The following is a 20168-nucleotide window of genomic DNA, read 5'->3' as shown; positions in this document are numbered from 1 at the left end:
AAAAAAAAAAAAAAAAATGCAAAACAAACCTGTACTCATGGATTTCAAAGCTGCGTGTGCAAGATATTTTCTCCCTTCTAAGTTAAAACTTCTCTCTTCCGGACCATCATCATTTCTCAACATTGCTTTCACAAGGGACATATCCCCGGCTTCTACTGCCAAATACAAGGGAGATATCCCGTCTTTACTTGCAAGAAACGAAGCTTGTTGGTTCGCATTCACCAAAGAGAGAGCAACCTCCATGTAGCGTCCTTTCAAGGCCAAGTTCAGAGCAGTATCTCCATTTATGTCCTTCAAAAGATATGGATCGAGTACCTCCTTGTCTTCTTCAGCCAGTCTAGCTGAAAAAAATGTAACCGACGCAACAAGAGCCTCAACAACAGCTGAATGTCCAGCCCGAGCCGCCACATGAGACGGAAGCTGATCCTTCGAGTTTGGCTCCAACAAAAGACATGGCCATTCAGAGACAATGCTCTTCACTAGTTCTACATGACTCCATGTAGCAGCAAGATGAAGAACAGAATCTCCTTGCTCGTTCTTGAGACATGCTAGTGGTGTTCCAAGACTTCTCATTTTCTCCAGCCATTCTTCGTTCACATCACTCAGTGTGTTAAGCATCTCCGCATTCATCACCACATACTCACCAGGGAGGTCGAATAGATCAGACCATCTGAGATTAATAAGGAACTCCGAAACAGAGTCAATGTCTTTAGCTTTTCCTCTGGCTCGAAGGAAACCTCGTGAACTGAGCGTGCGAAAGCCGCTGTTTATCTAATTTATGGAGAAGCATCCTTGTCTCCTTCGGTCATGAGACGAATCAGTTGAACTCTGTGACTCAATTGTATCCGAAAAATCCATCTCAAACCTAAGGCATCCCAAAAATTGTTTGGAATCACAGTTTCAGATCTCCTACAATAATAACAAAAATAAAAATAAACATACCAACTCAAAAGAGGAGAGAGACTTACCAAGGGGAGAAAGAAGAAATCAGAAATACAGGAGGAGTCGCTAAAGGTTGATGAAAGAGAGTCTCCATGTTCGTCCATTTTATAAAACCAAAGTCAGTGTAGAAACAGAGTGAAGGTCTTTTTTTAATCCGAAGTAAAACCTAACATCTCGATGTGAGTGAGGAGGTCTTGTAGGCTATTAATGGGGTAATTTGTTTCTTATTCTATGCAAAAAATTCAATTTTGCTCCCATTTTCAACTAAAACCTTCAAGTTGTCAAACATTTCGAAAATAACATTTAAGTCATGCAGCCGACTGTGCACCCTTAATGACGGGAATTTTTAATTCTCCACTAAGAGCTGATAACTTATAAATTTCTATATCTACAACAGTAATAAAAGATAATCTTTTAAACAGTGGAGGAGCGAACGTAATGAAAAATATTAAACTACTCAATGCAGAAACAGAACGAAGTGAACCTAGAGTTTTACTCTTGTAGGGCTAATGAGTTTACCACACGGAAATGGCATTGACCTATGTAAATAAGGCATATCAACCATGACCTTTCATGTAAACAGCACCGTATCTCCCAGCCCCAAATCTATACAAACTCATGTAACTTAAAAGCCTTCAACATCGCACTTCCATTTCCACTTCCATGTCCTTCACAGCATATACATTCACTCTCCTTCTCAATAACTCCTCCAACTTTCCTTTCTCCCAGCGCTTACTGTGCTAACAATCTCAGGACTCATCGGCACATATTCACCGGGAAGGTCAAACAGATCAGACAATCTGATAATGGTATAGAACTCTTGCACATTTTTGGTATCTTCCGTAGGGAGCGTGGCTTCCCCAGATTCGACGCTTTATCAGATTAACGGGAGACACATCCGTTGACCTCTGTGCCTCAATTCTATCAAGACCTGCTTCATAACTGTCCATCTCAATCCTAAAATCATCCCACAAAAAGTTTGAAATACACAGTTTTAAGAAACCTAGGTAAATTTACATACCCCAATACAAATGCATTTCAAAAGCTTAGTTCTTCTTGTTCTATACCCATGGGCTGAATTAGACACATGCAAATCAGGCCTAATAACATGGCCTTTCAACTCAATGGCTTTATCTCCTAGACCAAAATCTAGGCAATAAAATATATAACCCAACACAAACTTTACAACAATAAGAAACTTTGATTTGTTTCCAACACAAATATACATCTCTTCCACTATGTTTTCTTACACTTGAAGAAAGTGAACAGTAGAAACCAAGCTAGCTATGAAGAACCTAAAACAAGAGAAGACACAGAACAGCACAACACATCAAGAATAAGAAGATTCTTCCCAGCGATTTATCCGCCTGCATTATCCGCCTCCTCATCCTCGGCCCGCTTGTGCCAGCGAGATTGTAAGTGTCCGGATATGCAAATCTATCCATCACTTGTGTTCCAAACAATCTTGTAGCTACCATTTCTCCAACCATCACCATCATTGGATCCAAAACAGCAGAGTATGATAAACTGTTTGAACTCATCACCCCTGAGACAGGGTAGTACCCTCCCTGTGGGCTATTATTGAAGTGAACCCGTTGTGATAACTGCAAGTCAGCACTAGAATAACTCGAATTAGGCATCTCAAGCCGGTAAACCGGTCCCAATGGTCTTCTAGGGACACTGGTTTTACCTTCTTCCTGACTAGTACAACGGCCTCTGCCATACAAAGGAACCAAAGTAGAATGAGACACTTTGGATTTACAAACAGGACACTGTCTATGTCTTCGGTACTCATCACTTGTCGAGAAAGTCTGTACATCAAGCCATTTGTGAATACAGGGCCAGCAAAAAAGGTGACCACAGAGAGTCACAACAGGTTCTTGCACAGAGTCTAAACAGATATTGCAGTCGAAATTGGAATCATCAACATTATCATCAGAAGGAGCCGAGACTGAGATGGGCTCAGGTTTGTTGCTCTTGAAACAAAATGCACCTTCTCCATAGAGTTCACCAAGTACAGCAGCATCTTCAAACGATCGATCCAAGGCCATTGGTCACAAATCCTGAAAAAAAAAAGTTTTTTTTTAGAACATTAGATCCAAATGAATGCCATAGTTTTTTATAAAAACTTAGGTATCAATAAGATTTAACAAGTGAATCACACAAAGATAGCCTATTTTACATCCAGATACGAATTAGGTTATTCAGAAGGGATTATAAAAATTCCAAAAAATCTAAAATAATCATCAGTACCTAAACCCTTTAATTGAAGAACCCTAAAAATTTGAAATTTTTTTGGAAACCGACGAAATTAAGAATAAAACTCTGATTCAACGAGAGCAGGGTTTTGGCTAAATACACTTAAAACTCGTAACTTGATCATCAAAACACCAACTTGATCATCGTTGGATCAAATTTAGATAACGAAAACAACAAATTCGATAAAAATTTAATGGCAAGCCCCCAAGAAAGACAAAGAGAGAGGATGATTTTATATACTAAGACTTAGCAGAAACAGAAACAGAGAGACAACAAACTCATCAGTTCACCTCAAACGAAAAAAGTTCAACACCAATTCAACATCTAAAGTGGGAAAACAAATCAAAAAAACCCAAATAAAAAAAAAACCGAGAAATTTGCGGAGTCACAGATTTACATATGTGTGTATGTGTAAAATATACGCAAAGGCACGTATATAGGAACTATGAAGAGAGAGAGAGAGAGAGAGAAGAAAGGGATACGAACCAGACAATCGGCGGCGTTTGAGGGAAACCCTAAGCAACTGTGTCAATGGCTGATTTGGTATTTGAGCAGAGAAGAAGGAAGAGTAGAAAGAAGCGGAGAGGAAAATAAAAAAAAAATCTCGTTTTTTTTTTTTTGTGGGTAGAAGTAAGAGAGAGAAAGAGAGAGAAACTGTATAAAGAAGCAAAAGAGAGAGAGATTCTCGATTATTTATATTTGGAAAAAAATACTTAAAATTTAAGATATTATTATTAATATGATGCATCGAATGATATCTTCAGTGACGTGGCGATGTTCAAGATTCGTCACAATTTTTTTGTAAAATGTATTTAGTAGATAACTCTCTTTGTTTATATCCATCTATCTTTTTAACTTATATAAGTTTAGTAGTGTGTGATTCGCCTGAGGTTTTATAAGCTAGTGGTTTTTCATTGTCATCAAATATTTAACCTCATATGTGGTTAATTACATCAATTTTTTAGATTTTTTTTTAATTGACATCTGCCTTTAATTATAAATAGTGTGAAATTTTTGTAGAGATTTTTATAATATGGTCATTATCCAAAGAAAAAACAGTGTTGGGTCATTATCCAAAAACAGAATATATATCATCTTTTTTTTTTTACTATACTTTTTGTCTTTTTCTTTTTTTTGAATGATCTTTTTTTTTTAACATACTTGAGAGTGGAGAATAGCGAGGGATTTACTTCTTAAACTTAAACACGTCTCTATTGGATCTTCTTTTAAAAAAGAGTATGTGAGTATATGTAATGGTGAACTTACTTATATATAGAGTTTACTTGTATCACAAACACTCTCTTTAGTATCTTTTAAGTAATTGGGTTGAGTGGAAAAAAACAAACCATTCCATTATGTGTAAGTGTAACGTTCGTGGCACAAATGTCATATCGGTTTGTAGGTGCATTCCATTCAACGCCAACCTAATTTGCCCTTCAAAAGAAACAAAAATTTCTCACATGCCCAATTTAATGTGCACTGCCCAAAACAGTGGTTGATTACCATTTTATTCCTACTAATTTGAATTAAAAAAATGAAATTAAAAAACAATAAAAACCAACAGAAAAGAAACGGTTTTTGAAGAAATTTAATTCTCTCCATTATTACCGTATCTGCTTTTTCGGACCTGCTTTTTCTTTCATCTGTTTTGCGTAAAAAAACATTTCGGCGACAGGTGAAAGAGAATATCGAGCACTAGTTTTTTTTGTTTAATACATTCTGGTTCTCGTTCCGTTTTGTCTCCACCTAAAGCTTTTCCATCTCCGTCTGATTCAGCTCCGGTCCGGTAATAAAAGTGAATCGAATATTTTATTTTTGATTTGTAGATTTTTTTGCGAATTTTAGTGTTTGGGTAGCACACAATCGATTGGTAATAACAAAAATTAGTTGCATTATGAAATTAGGGCTGTTAAATCGTGTTGAATCAGGGAAATGGTGAAATCCGATTTTGAAAAACCCAGAAATTGTAGGAGAAAGGATAATTGGTACAAATGGTGTAACTGAAACATAGTGGTACAAATGGTACAAGTGGTATAACTATGGTAGCCATTTTGTAAGTGTTTTTTTAGTAACACGATTGTAATTGTAATTATAGGAGGCGATGAAAAGCATCATACAATTTGACTATGGAGGGCACTACTCAATAGAGCATGAGTGGATTTCAAACAATCCTATATGCGGGTTATTGTTGAAGTCGGTAAACATAACTTACTCGGCGTTAGTTAAAATTGTATGCAAGAAGATTTCAATCGATGAAACCTCAAGCAAGCTGAAACTGAGTTATAAGTTATGTAAAACTCGGAGAGAGACATATATTGTAGATGACGACGACATTTCAGTGTTTCTAGTATCAGTGGATGGTGATGGATTTAGACCTGTTTTGAATGTGGAGTTAGTAAAGGATTTGGAAGAATGTCAGATGGTGGAACAAATATAAAGGATGGAGGGAAGAAGTTCAATGGGTGTGAACTATGTTGGGTTGGGTGTAAATGATGCTGAAAATGGTGCTAGTGGAGTCCTTACGGTGTTTGGAGGAGTAAATGTGGAAGAACGTTATGAACCGGACAATAGAGCTAATGAGCCGATTATGGAAAATGAAGTGTTTGAAGATAGGGAGCATGTGGATAACCGGATAGATAACGAAGAGGATAACGGTGTGGATGGTAGACATGAGTACATTGAGCTTCCATGTAGTGGGGAAACAATTCAGCAAAGTCAGAAAGTATTGGAATGGGAAGATGGGATGGGGATTGAAATAGGTCAAGAATTTGTTTCTAAGGAGGTTGTGCAAGATGTGGTTAATAGAGCTGCGAATAAGTATTGTTTTGCGACCAAAACTGGTAAGTCGGATCCAACTCGGCTCACCTTACGATGTCGACAATTTTCAGAATGCTGTCAATGGTATTTACGAGCTGGAAAAGGAAAGAACTCAGATTGTTTTAAAGTAAAAGTTTACAGGAGGATGCATACATGTGATCGGTCTGATCCGAGTACAACCGATTGTAAAAAAACCGGCACTCCACGATTAATAGCATCTGTTTTGCATGAGAATTATCCAGCTCAGTTGGAAACTCCGGCTCCTAAAAACATCATGGGTATTGTTCGTGGAAGACTTTCTATGCATTGTTCGTACTCTACGGCATGGAGAGGGAAAAAACAACACGTTAGTGATGTGTGTGGGAGTCCTGAGAAGAGCTACACGAATTTGCACTCTTATTTGTACATGTTAGAGCAGGTCAATCCCGGTACAGTGACAAGTGTGGAAGTTAATGCGGAAAATAGGTTCAAGTACTTATTCATAGCTTTGGGTGCTTGCATTGAAGGCTTTAAAGTAATGAGGAAAGTTATAATTATGGATGCAACCTTCTTGAAGTCTATATACGACGGAATGTTGGTGTTTGCAACAGCTCAAGATCCTAATCATCACAATTATATCATTGCTTTTGGGGTCATTGATAAGGAGACCGATGCGAGTTGGTCTTGGTTTTTGAGGAAGCTAAAAACAGTTGTACCTGATGAACTGGGTTTGGTTTTTATGAGTGACAGACATCAAAGCATCATCAAGTATGTTGCGCAAGTGTTCCCAAACGCGAAGCATGGCTTTTGTATTTGGCATATGTCTCAAAACGTGAGAGGGAGGGTAAAGAATGAGAAGGACGAAGTGACAATATACCCATTGTAGTATCACCACCGTAAACAACCATATCTTGGGATGTGTCACCTCCACTTGGACCAACAAACATATTCTCCTCATATGCCATTGGAGACACATTCTCCTCAGGTGTCTTTGGAGACACATTCTCATCAGTTTCCTTTGGAGACACATTCTCCTCAGTTTCCTTTGGTGGAGACACATTGTCATCAGTTGCCTTTGGAGACACATGCTCCTCACCTTCTTTCCTTGTTAATAACTCTGAAACAGAAACTTCAACTCTTTGAATTCTCCCATTATGGTCTCCCAACATATCCTTAATTTGCTGAAAACCTTTATCCATGGTTTCCTTTAAGGACTGAATATCCTCTCCTACTCCAGAAACAGTCTCTTCCACCTTTTCCTCCTCAGTTTGTTGTCCGCTTCAACCTTCCACATCTGCGTCATACATATTCTTCCAGAATATCTTCTTCCTCTCTCCAATTAGGCGACCTCTCCACATATTAACAACCGGATCAAAAAAACCAACACCCGCATCAACAACATCTTCTTCTACTACACGCGACAACCAAACTTTTTCTTCATCATTCGGCTCCAATATGTTAGTGATATCCTGTGACAATTCAAACATATAATTATATACACATCTCAAACTCATATGTTGCAACAACCTCAGTCTCTTACCTTCAATCTTCCAAGCTTTTCGTTTATATCATCCAATGGGAAACCTTTCATCAAACTACTTTTGAATTTGCTTTTGCACATTCGCCCACAGACATTCTCAGCAGTGACTCGTTCTCGAAACCTGCATGCGAGCTATGGGATAGCCTCAAATGCCAATATCTGCACATATTCAATAGCAAAATTCACATCACTATTAGTTAAAGTATACAAATCATGAGTATAACGTAATCACTTATAAAGTTAAGTCTTACCTCTAGAGGAGTAATAAATCCAGAGAAATTCTTCTGTTTCGCTTCCACTTTGCCTTTCATGTTCCTAAGTATCGACTTTATCCCTTTCAGACACACATCAAATGTGTAACGGCCCCAAGGAAACGTCTTGGATGCATCCACATCATCAGACATTCTCAGCAAGAAACGATCAATATTCCCATCACGTTTCGATGAAGCAGCTATCCCATTGCTTAAAATTAGCAAAATAAGCAACTTTTTCCTATCACCATCAGAGACCTTCTTCCCATTATTCCCCAACTTGTCTTTCACATCTGTGATTTTAACAGCAGCCTTACCAAAAACCCTTTTCGCTCACTTTAAATCTTTATCAGAGACAGTCTCACTTGGATCATAACCCTCGGGATACTCATTACAATCAAATTTGGTTAATAGCGCATGCTCTCTAATGGAGTACCTAATCGGCACTCCATTAACCACAAACCAGCATTTGCTATCAATCTCCGTTTTTGCAGTGTGAAGCAAAAGCATCAAGAAGCCTTGAGACATGTGGTTTCCTTGTCTAGGCATGTGGAATACATGCCTAAACTATGAATGATCCTCAAACCATTGCACTTCATCAAATGGTTTCATAAAATCCAACGTATCATTCAGCCGACACCGCGACCCTACCTTAATACTCTTACAATATTCACTTGGAGCAAAGAACATCCCCACTGGCTCCATTGGTTGCTCATCATCATCACTTTCCTGAAAATTCATACACATACTTAACATAACTCTTTAGTTGGACGAGTTATACTAGTTGTCCCAAACCAAAATTTCAAATTGCAAACAAAAATATCATCACCTTAACGGAATTCTAACAATACCATCAAACCCTAAACATTTAAAGTTGTGCTATAAATTCTAAATCAGTTTTCAAGTCAATTTCAAACAAATCATACCTCAGATTCCATATTTCCCTCTTCCCCCTCTTGATTAATGTGTTCATCTTCTTCACTACCACGATTTTCCGCTTCAAATTCCTGAAAATTCATACAAGTTATACAAGTTGTCCCAAACCTTACACAAAAACCTAACTTGTTCTAATTCAATTTTCATCTCCATTTCAAACAAATCATACCTGAGATTCCCGGTTTCCGTCTTCTTCGTCTTCTTTACTACAAGGATTTTCCTCTTCTACACCTTCTTCAAAGTTCTCTTCATCACAACGATTATCATCTTCCTCACCAATCGGTTGCTCAGGGAGAATCGTCGCACCGTCACTCTCAATTGAAGATGGTGGAGTAACTAGCTTTACAGGACCCTTTCTTTTGGATACCATTTTCCCTTGCATCACAACAAAATCACAAAATCCGGTTATAAAGTCTTCAAATTGGATCGTTTATTGTTTACAAGTTTCTAAACTAAACTCTCCAACTCAATTGCAATTGAAACATGCAAGTAATTCGTCACTTACAATCACGCCGGCGACAGCAGTTACTATGGCGGCGTGTATGGACTTCGACGGCAGTTTCTACGGCGGTGATTTGAGATTTAGCTAACGACGCCGTTAACAAACACTTCAATGATTCAATGATTCGCGACGGAGGTGGAGAGAACGGCGGCGTTGTTAAACAGGTGGTGATTCGCCGGAGTTACTCTTCTGAATCAGCGGCGAGAGTCTACACGGCGGCGAGACTTCTTCTCTTTTTTTTCTACGGTTTTCAATTTTCGTTTTTATTTTTACACTATTATTAGGGTAAAAATGTGTTGGATCTGTTGGATCCTGAGTGGATGAGTCGGGTTTACGGATTCCATGGTTGGGTTATGTAAATTTTTAAAATTTCTTTGATTTTTTGGTATTTTATTAATTTTTTTTTTTAAAAATAATTGTCAAAAATATTTATTTTCATAAAGGACATATTTGATTACTTTTTCAAAAAGGAGAGCAAATTAGCTATTGTTCCCCTTGCATTTACCCCAAATAAATGTTATGCACATTTATTATTTTTTACAAGGGAAGCAAAACAAAATAATGTTTGTACTTTTTTAAAAGTCTTAAGTTTTGTGAAGTTACTTGACTACAATAGTATATAACTATATATATACATATGATCGTCCGTCGCAAATCATAAGAAAGAACGAAGGAGAAGTCAGCTCACTGACCAAATGGTTAATGGAAGAGAGATGATTAATTAATTAATTACTACTATTAATATTTCTTAAACTTAAAGTAAATTAATATAGAAAATTAGAAACGGTGATTGGGTGGAGTGAGAAAGGACTAATGGGAGGTGGAAGATGGCTCTCTTCACGATTTGCCAAAACTTTCACAACTAACGATGGATCTCAGTTTAAACAAAACCTCGCGAGTCACGCGTTCTGTTTTGTTATTGTGGAACTTTCTTTTTATTAATGCAGATACAGTACTACTTGTTTTAATTACACGACTTTTAAAAATAAATTAGATGACGAATCTTGAGTTGTTTCTAATCTATTTGAATTGTGATTAGGCACAAAACACAATTAACTATGTCGGGCTAATTCTCCTGACGCGTGGACCATTTCCCTCTTCAATTCTTCGGAAAACAAATAACTGGTGTGCTTTGATCTTTGATTAATTCAATAGTATCGTGATACACATTAATTATCTATGTAGAATAGTGCCAATCTAAAAAGTAAAAACGCATCGTTATTCAACTTTCAACACGTACTCATCTTTTGGTTTAATTCGGATTAACTATTTTTAATAACACGCTTATATCTGTTTCATGCATTGTTCAAGTATAAATAAACTTGTGTTTTGTATAAGTTTTGCTACAAACTAGTACTAGTAATTTGTAGTGGCAATGTTGACTATATAGCATAATAATTTGTATTGGTGTTGTACATTAGAAACAATAAAAACGTGTATGCTACATCGAACTGATAGATATGATTTACATACTCGTGTCGAAACATTCCCATTTCTACTCAAATTAAACTAGACAACGATCTAGAAGATCATCTTCGTTTACTTTTGGATGTCTGTCAATAACTTTTTGTAATTGAGATTTAGTTACATGCTATTTGTTTCATATATAGGGATGAAAACACATTTATCGTGTAACATCATAGTGGAACAATGATATAGTCTTTTATGTTTAATTTATTTGTTGTGAATATTAGAGAGCTTTAAAATATACTAGTAATGTTTATCCTTACAGAGCATTGACTATCGGAAACATATATCCACCGTTTCTGTGTTTTCTTAATGATTTATAATCAAACTGCAACTTGTTTGGTAGGAGAATATGGCCGACAATCAAAACCAAATGATTGGAACATTGTCCGCTTGTTAATATTAAAACATCAAATAAAGTTTTTCATGTAAGTAATGTCTTTTCAAGAGTTAAGAGTTAACGTCTGAGAAGTCTTTAAAATAATTTAACAAATCTCTTATATCTCTCTCTTTTCCATATTTTCACATTTTCTAATAAGATTTGGTAAGATAATTTTAGCTTACAATTTAATTGATTTAGATTATTTTTTTTAAATAAAAAAAGAACCCAGCTGTCTTTCGATCCGAAAGAAACTCGATTTGTGAGTTTCTCTCAACCCAGCCGCCGGTGATTCTTCCGACATCGGAGCTTCTACTGCTGTTGTTATTAACCAACTCGAATTGAATCAAGTTGTTCGTCGGAGCTCTCTTTCGACCCAAAAAACCAACCTGGTTACTCACCTCTCAACCCAGCCACCGGTGATTCTTCCATCGTCGGCGCTCCTACTGTTGTCGTTCTTCACCAATTCGACTTGAATCAAGTTGTTCTTCTAAATGCAGGTGTGTTAGTTCACATTAGAGTAACTTTTGGTTGAATTTGTTTTTTATTTGTAAATTTATAAATTCAATTGGATTTAGATCGAAGAAAGCTTAGCACATTGGGTGTTTTACAAAGGTTTATGGGCCGATTGAGCTATCTATTAGATAGGAAAGGGATTTGGCTTTCGATTTCAGTGAATTAAGGAGATTAGAACTCGTTTACCGTTCGATTCAATTTTGATAGGAGAGAGAGAAGGTGAAACTGGTAATACTGGTATATTTAGTAAAACTAGTTGTAGTACTAATTATGATTTTTTTATATTGGTTGGTTTGGCAGGATACAATATGCGAGAACGTCAGCCTACATTTTAAATGTGAAGGTCGCATGTATAGTATAATATTCAGGAGGAATATAACATTGTTGATGTTAAAAGCAAGGATACAGAGGAAGCTTGGGTTTGTTGAAAGTAACGTTCAGTTGCAGTTGAGCTACAAGCCACTACTGGTAGAAACAGTGGAGCATTGTGAGCTTAATGATGATGAGGATGTTAATGTTTATCTAGACTCCGTTAATTATGAGAAGCGAAGATGTATGTTGTTTGTGAATGTCATCCCTTCCGAGCCTCAGCCTGAGCAAGTTCCCATAGTGCCCATAGTGCCCACAGTGCCCACAATGCCCATAGGGGACCAAAGTTCTGTTGGTATGAACTATGAAAACCAACATGCGAAGGATGGTGAAATCGGACCTAACGCCATTGTTGTCTACGTAGGCAAAGAAAAGGCTGTAGAGGGTGATTCTAATAAAGAGGTTGAAGCTGACGTGATGAAGGTGATGTATATACTGAGCCACGACCTATTGTAGAACCGTGTAAGTATATTGAACCATGGGATGATGGTTTGGATCTGACTAAACTTCAAGAATTTCCAAACAAGAAGGCATTGCAAGATGTGGTGGATAGAGCTTCATTCGCTAACTGTTTTAGTTTTGAAATAGAAAAGTAGGACAAGGTGCGTTATGTGGTCAAATGTCCTAAAGAAGGATGTAACTGGGGTTTACGAGGTGGTAGGATTCGAGGTACAGATATTTTCTCGATTAGAAGGCACAACAAGATGCATACATGCTCTCGGGCTAGTCAAAGTTCAAGCAACAGTAAGAGACAAGGCACTCCACAATTAGTTGCTTCTCTTTTACATGGTGATTATCCAGGGCAAATGGAAACTCCACCTCCGAAAATTATCATGGATCTTGTCAAGACAAAATTAGGTGTTGATATATCATATTCCACAGCTTTGAGAGGGAAAAAACAAGCTGTTACTGATTTGAAAGGTAGCTCAGAAGAAAGCTACAAGATGTTGCGATGTTATCTGCACATGTTAGAGAAGGTTAATCATGGTACAAGATCATATGCGCATTGCAATGAGAATAATAAATTCATGTACTTGTTCATAGATTTGAGAGCTAGCGTTGAATGATTTAAAGTCATGAGGAAAGTTATAACTATGGATGCAACTTTTCTAAAGAACGGATATAAAGGTGTTCTTGTTTTTGCGTTGGCTCAAGATCCTAACCGTCACCATTATCCCTTGGTGTTTGGTGTTCTTGATGGTGAGAATGATGAAAGTTGGAATTGGTTTTTGGAGATGTTGAAAACCGTTGTTGGGGATTCTTCTGAAATAGTATTTATGACTGACAAAAATACAAGTCTCATAAAAGCCATAGCTAATGTGTATCCTCTGGCTCATCATGGTTTTTGTATATGGCATTTATGCCAAAATGTGAAAGGTTATGCTAGTAACGTCAACGAAGACGTTGTTGCATGGAGATTCATGGAGTGTAGTAGGTTTTACACAGTGGCTGAGTTCAACATTGCTTACGCTTCTTTTACGACAAGATATCCTTCTGCTGCCAAGTATCTTGAAGAATCTACCCAGAAAGAAAGATGGGCAAGATGTGTTTTTCCAGGAGATAGATACAACCTAGACACAAGCAACTGTGTTGAATTGATGAACAGCGTATTTAAAGATGCAAGGAGGTACTCCTTGATACCCATGCTTGATGCAATACTTAAAAAAATCTCTGAATGGTTTAATGAACATCGGAAAGATGTTGTGTCTCGATCAGTGGCAAATAATTTGGTGCCTTTAGTGGAGAACTACTTACATGATTTATGGGCAACTGCTGAGAAACTAAAGGTGATAGAGCTAAATGGTTTCGAACTTGAATACAATGTCATTGACAGTGACGGAAAGCCTTATTTGGTGAAGTTGCGATTGAGAAGTTGCAGTTGCAGGTTTTTCGATATACAAAAGTATCCTTGTGTGCATGCATTGGCGTCTTTCATTACATTCCAAAAATATGGAGGTAAGGATATCGAGTTACATGAGTTGTGTTCTAAGTATTATTGGACGGAGCTGTGGGCAATTGCATATTGCAGGACAATTTATTTAGTACCTGATAAGTCTCGATGGGATGTCCTAGATGAAGTCCAAGATATGCAGATCATTCCTCCGAATAGGAAAATAAAAGGGGGAAGAAAGAAAACAAAAAGGTATGCATCTGCTGGGGAAAAACGACCAAAAACTCGACCTAGGATGCAGAATAAAAGGCACCAGAGACAAATACTCCAATGGTTGTTTATTTGGAGATTATTGTAATGTTCATGTTTGATTCACCTCTTCATGTATCAATTGTGTTTGGTTTGACGAATCTCTACTTTTTATGGCATAACTCCCTCTTGAAACTTAATTTGAAACTTAATTTGAAGTCTATTAATGTTTTCTTCTTTCAAAATATGTGTATATAAGATAGTAGAACTGGCACAACTAAGATAAAACTGGTAAAAATGGTAAAATTATTACTACTGAAAATAATAAAATTGGTGCTACTACCTAAAACCAGTGTTGACAATGAGTTGACAATACATATTGTATAAATGTTCTACAAAGGTTTCTACTATAAATGAATAATTTTCCAAAATATAATAATTTTAATTTATTTATGAAAGAATCTCAACAAGTGTTACACTTTTAATGTCACTTTGTAAATAATAACCAAGTAAGCATGAAAAAGTTATAGAATTATAAGTTTTAACTTATGAAGTTGCAAAAAGCTTGTAATTGTATGTTAGCTAAGTTTAATCAACTGTAAAAATAAAAAAAAAGTCCTGCTAAGGTTTAGTACAACTAATAAGACTGAGAAACCTCTAAAGTACAACTATTTGTAAGTTTAATGCAACTGCATTAATCGGTAAAACTGTGTGTGAACACGCAGTGTGAACGCACACAATTTTTACACGTGGCCAGGCTTTCGTTTTTTCTTTCTTTCACCGAAGATTTTTCTTAAAGTAGAGAAGCTTCTCCTCATTCATTCATTCATTTTCTTCGAAACTGAAAGTCTTCTTCTCTTCTCTCATCTTGAAAGTCGAATTATAGATCTATAATTTCTCTCCTTATCAAATTATGGAACAATTTGAGGCTGACCCATACTATGCTGATCAGAAGAGGGCGAGGAAGTTAGAAGCGTTGCGAGAAGCCATAGCCGATGGTGATTTGGGCATGCCTCGAATATGCCCATGTGGCGAACAAATCGTCGAAGAGATCTCTCCAACATAAACAGAGAAAAAGAGATGGTTTACTTGCGTTAAGTATAAGGTAAATTAAACTAAATCAAATACAATTGAGAGATCTGAGTATGATGTCTGTTCGTTGATATATATTGCAGGATGATGGATTGCACATGCGTAAAATTTGGGCTGATGCAATTGAAGAAGAAACCCAAAGCTTAAGGAAGGATGTTGAAAACCATTGGGAGAGATTGAAGGAATTCGACCCCCATCATACTCGATCTATAATTTGCAGATGCAACTTAAGGAGAAGAGTGAATAGATTGCCAAACTAAGGGAGGAGGTGGCGTTGCTTTCCACTCGAGTCGATCTCCTGGATAGATTGTGTTTCGATTGATATTATCTGAGTCGATCTTCTACGTTGCTTTAAAACTTGTTGAATCTGTTTATGTTTCTTATCTTTTATATGAATTCTCTTGTTGGTTCAGTTTCTTAGTTTTTATGTGACTTCTCTTGTTGAATCATGATGTTACTCTATTTTTCTATGAATTCTCTTCTTTTGTTTAGTTTTACGTAGGTTTACCAAAAATACGAACGCCAAATCCAAGAAAATAACATAGTTTTACATAGTTTTACTAGTAATACCAATCCCAAATCCAACAAAATAACGAAGTTTTACATAGTTTTACTAGTACTACGATGACAAATCAAAGAAAATAACATAATTTTACCACTTCTTAGACCTTTTTCTCTTCGTCCCTCTTCCTCCTTGCGAGCTACTCGGATGCTCATCATCTCCAGGCGCCTGACATGAAAGCAAATATTGTTTAACACCTTCTAGTATTACCAAGTATTACTATTGTATTACGAAGTATTACCTTTGATTTCTCTTGCTCTTTCACAAATACTTCCAACGGTTCGATCCTTTTTTCAAGCCCATCAATCTTCGCAGAAATGTTATCGAACTGGGTTTTCATCTCCTCCTTCATGGTCCTTAGAAGATCCACTAACTCAATAGTATCTTCTCTCGGTTGTTCATTGGCGTCTATTTCCTCATTCCCATCGTTTTGTCTTGAACGAGAAGCCACATCTGTTGTGTACATCTCCTCCAAAAGTACAGGTAGTCCTCTACGAAGGCGACACATCCAACTGGAAACTGCGACATCATGGGTATCGTCTTCCTCAGTTTCTTCCATGATTAAATCGAGAAGAGGAATTTCTTCATCAATATGAGGGATCACATTATCAATTGCCTGTGTGAACGACATACTTTAGATACATTACAAACCAATTTATTCAAATGATTAATAATTTCAGTTGTTAGGATAACTAACCGTTGTTGTACCAAGTGTATCACCTAAATCCTTTAGAGGAAAACCTTTATGACTAGTACTCTTAAATTTCCTCCTGCACATCCTAGGACAACTTTCATCCGCCTCAGGAATTTCGTCAATGTCAGTGTTCCCCAAAATTGGAACTGCCTCAAATAGTAAAAACTACACAACTCAAATAAAAACTAAAATCAGCTTCACTTTTAAGAAATATAAACAATGAAAAGACTTCAAAATTTAAACTAACTAACCTCCAATGGAATACAGAAACCTGAAACAGGCCGTAACGCATCCTCTTTCTTCACGACCCCTTTAAAATGCCTCATTGTATGAAAAATCTCTTCTAGCATGTTATCGAATGATAATATCCCCCAAGGAAAAGACACACAAAAATCTAGATCATCCACTGCTCTTACAACAAACTCATCGATACTCGCAGCTTTTTCTCCCGAGTCTTTTGTATGGCCTACAATGATGCTTCCTAAAAAGTAGAGAACCGCCATCTTCAACCTATCACGAGTACGACCTGGTTGCATTACCTTTAGCTTTTCCGTCACATCTTGAAGTCTAACCTTTTTTTCGTAAAAATACTTCCTTCAAAACTCGTTACTGCCGGCTTCCTTGTAATTAAGTGGATAGCACCGACAATCTAATCCAGATATCAACGCGTGTTCTCACAGACCATAACGGATTGGCACACCATTCACAACAAACCATGCTTCCTCCTTTTTTTCAATTTCTGCTGTTCGAAGTAAGAGCAACCACATTCCCATAAGCTTGTGGTTTGGGTCTCTTGGCATGTGAAAAATGTGCTTGAATTGTGGATGTTTCTCAAACCATCCCTCTCAAAACTAGTCAGTGAATGCTCTAATTTATCAAGCGTTGTCAAGGTTTCAAAAATATGACACCTTGTCGATAGCTTGATTCTCTTGTTGTACTGACTAGGCTTGAAGTGCATTCCTAAAGGTTGCATCGCTTCTGTTTCCTCCTCTGATTCCTACAACAATATCAGTTTTACATGAGTTCTAACAGTTATACACCAACCAGTTGTACCAGTTCTACTAGTTCTACACCACCTAGTTGTACCAATTCTACTAGTTCTACACCACCTAGTTGTATCAGTTTTACTAGTTCTACAATACCTAGTTGTACCAGTTCTACTAGTTCTACACCCAATAGTTGCATCAGTTCTACCAGTTCTACTAGATCGATTTCAAATTCCAATTCACTTTCGAATGACACAGACTAGTTGTACTTACACTTGCATCGTTGTGCTCCTCGTGCTCCCTCTCACTTTCGCTTGTACTCCTTCTTGAGTTACCTGCCGAGTTCGAACTTTCCTCCTTATCTTCTTCTTCTTCTTCTCCTTCATCGTTTTCTTCTTCCCCTTAAACACATAAATTTTACAGTTTTTTTTTTTAAAAGATTCAGTTTTTCGGGTCTTAGATCCGATTTCGTTTGGTTGAGTGGATACTACCCAAAATTTTTTTTATAAATATCTTAATTTTCTTTGGATAATAGAGTAAAACATCACTATCTCGATTTAAAAAAAACAAAAATAAAAACAAAAAACATGAGAGAGTTTTGAGATTGTCAGAACTCTTTTACGAGCTCCACACACGAAACTCGTCTTTTCAAACAATCTAAGAAACTCAAGTTGGGGTTAGATTTCGCGAAGTTGTCCGATATTGACCTTGATTTAATTTGTTTCAAATATTTCACACTTGTTCTAATTTCGATCATTATATGCTTTATGTTCCATTTCTAAAGGTTCCTGACTTCTTAGGCCGCGAAAGTTGATAGTTTGATACAAAGAAAAAGGCACCGAAAAGGCATTTATAAAGTCCAAAATGACAAATATTATAATAAAATCATACAAAATGAAGTCACGAAATGCATTTATAAAGTACAAATGGTAGTATTATATAATGAAATGATCATACAAACAAAGGTCACGAAAATCACCATATTCTAATCTTGACCTTATCTTCAGCGTAAATATATAATTCTTGAATAGAGGACGGCAAGAAACAAAAAGAAAGACATTACCAATAGAGTGTGTTTCATCCAGTTTTACGAGTTAAGCTCAATACGTGATAATTTGATTTTTCAAACATAAAAAAGCCAAATTGAAGATGATTACACAACTCTATGAACTTATCATATCATTAAAACTCCATGAACGCATCATATCACTTGTATGGTTGAAACTTCTAATCTATATCCATAATAACAAATAACTTGGTTTGGATCGAATTTGGTCCTCGACCAGATCAACAACTCTAAAAATTAACCTCAAAATCTTGTCCGTGGATCAGTCCAAAAAACTTCAATTCTTTTGGGTTTTATTCATTTTGTCCTAATTGACACATCCTTATCCATAAATTGGGTACACATAAACTATAATAAATTTCTTTGCTTGTGGCTCGATAAAGAGTTTTTCTTCAATTTTATATAATCTCTCTTAAGAACGTGTACAACCTTTAGCCCCTTTGTGTACATACGCGCATTAGAGTATCATAGAATACAATAAAATCTAATACGAAGAGTTATAGAATATGTAACAAACCTTAGCGTGTGTTTATCAAAAAGGTTGCAGAACCGAACAATCTTCAGATCCCTCTCATGACCAAAAAATAGATTCCACCGACGTGTTTTTTTTTTATTGCTGTTCCATTAGTCTAGTCCAAGATTGATCTTCGATTTATTTAGTTCCACATCTGAAAACATCTTCGAAACGGAAAAAATCAGATAAAGACATGACATCATATTATTTATCCAGGTCTAAGATGTTCAGTGATGAAGAAAGATACAGTAGAAGAAACAGATAGCTATAAAGAAAGCTGAGTTACAGAGGAGAACGACAATGAGAGAGAGAGAGAGAGACAGAGACAGAGATAAGAGATATTACAGACTCAACAGTGAAATTTCATTACAAGAACTTATCAATGCTAGATGTGAGAGTGGTTTTGGGCACAGCGCCTATGATCGTATCCTTCTTCTCACCGTTGACAAATATCATGATCGTTGGAATGCTTCTAACTCCGTACTGGCCAGGGGTTGTAGGAGATTCATCAGTGTTTAGTTTGTAGAACTTGATCTTCCCAGTGTACTGTTGCGCTAGATCATTCACGAGCGGATCAATCATCTTGCAAGGTCCACACCATGGTGCCCAAAAGTCGACCAATACAGGCCCGTCTGCCTTAAGAACTAGAGAATCCCATGTCGAGTCAGTGACTACTGGAACTGCAAGGATCAATAACCCAAAATCAACAAGTTAGAGCTAAAGCTTCTAAACTCATGAATGAGAACAAAAAATATTAGCCAAGATAGAAGAATAACATGCTTCACGAGTTAGCCAAACACAGACAGCTGACCCATTTACCCATCTTCAGCCAAATGTGTATGTTGTATCTAACCTTTACTATAGTAATCTAGAAGATAAAGTCTCATCTTGATAACGGAGTACACAGTACTTCTTGTATATACACATGAACAAAGGGCAAATAGAATGAATGTGTGATCCAAAAGCATTCCATTTTATATGCTGAGGGAGCAATGAATGGGTTTGAAGTTCTCTTCAATGAGTAGCAATGTAGCAGACATCCCTGCTAGTCTCACTTAAACACACTAATATCATAGATTAAGGAGTCTAAAGTCTTAGAAAAGCAACACTATTGACAAACCAAAATCGAGATCTATGTGCTGGTAAACAGATCCAAA

The 20168-nt window shown here is 36.8% G+C and overlaps 2 protein-coding genes and 1 pseudogene across 3 annotated transcripts in view; all 3 read right to left on the bottom strand.

Moving 5' to 3' along the window:
* LOC104738472 overlaps positions 1–1157 on the bottom strand; it is a 3102-nt pseudogene extending 1945 nt beyond the window's left edge.
* Positions 2072–3852, bottom strand: LOC104737417 (E3 ubiquitin-protein ligase RMA1). The gene is made up of 2 exons (XM_010457584.1): positions 3688–3852; positions 2072–3005 (listed from the first exon to the last, which is right to left on the bottom strand). The coding sequence occupies exon 2, from the start codon at positions 2991–2993 to the stop codon at positions 2238–2240; it is 756 nt and encodes a 251-aa protein (XP_010455886.1). The 5' UTR covers positions 2994–3005; positions 3688–3852; the 3' UTR covers positions 2072–2237.
* The window catches only part of LOC104737416 (thioredoxin M2, chloroplastic-like), a 3610-nt gene continuing 2634 nt past the window's right edge, over positions 19193–20168 (bottom strand). For both annotated transcript variants that reach the window (XM_010457582.1, XM_010457583.2), the window contains one exon: positions 19193–19691. In XM_010457582.1, the coding sequence (XP_010455884.1) occupies positions 19378–19691 (314 nt within the window). In that variant the 3' untranslated portion in view covers positions 19193–19377. The remainder of the gene's footprint in view (positions 19692–20168) is intronic.

Source organism: Camelina sativa, chromosome 13 (genome assembly GCF_000633955.1).
Source record: "Camelina sativa cultivar DH55 chromosome 13, Cs, whole genome shotgun sequence".
NCBI classification, from domain to species: domain Eukaryota; kingdom Viridiplantae; phylum Streptophyta; class Magnoliopsida; order Brassicales; family Brassicaceae; genus Camelina; species Camelina sativa.
Note: the sequence above shows the minus strand (reverse complement) of the source record. Positions and strands in the feature narration are given on the sequence as shown.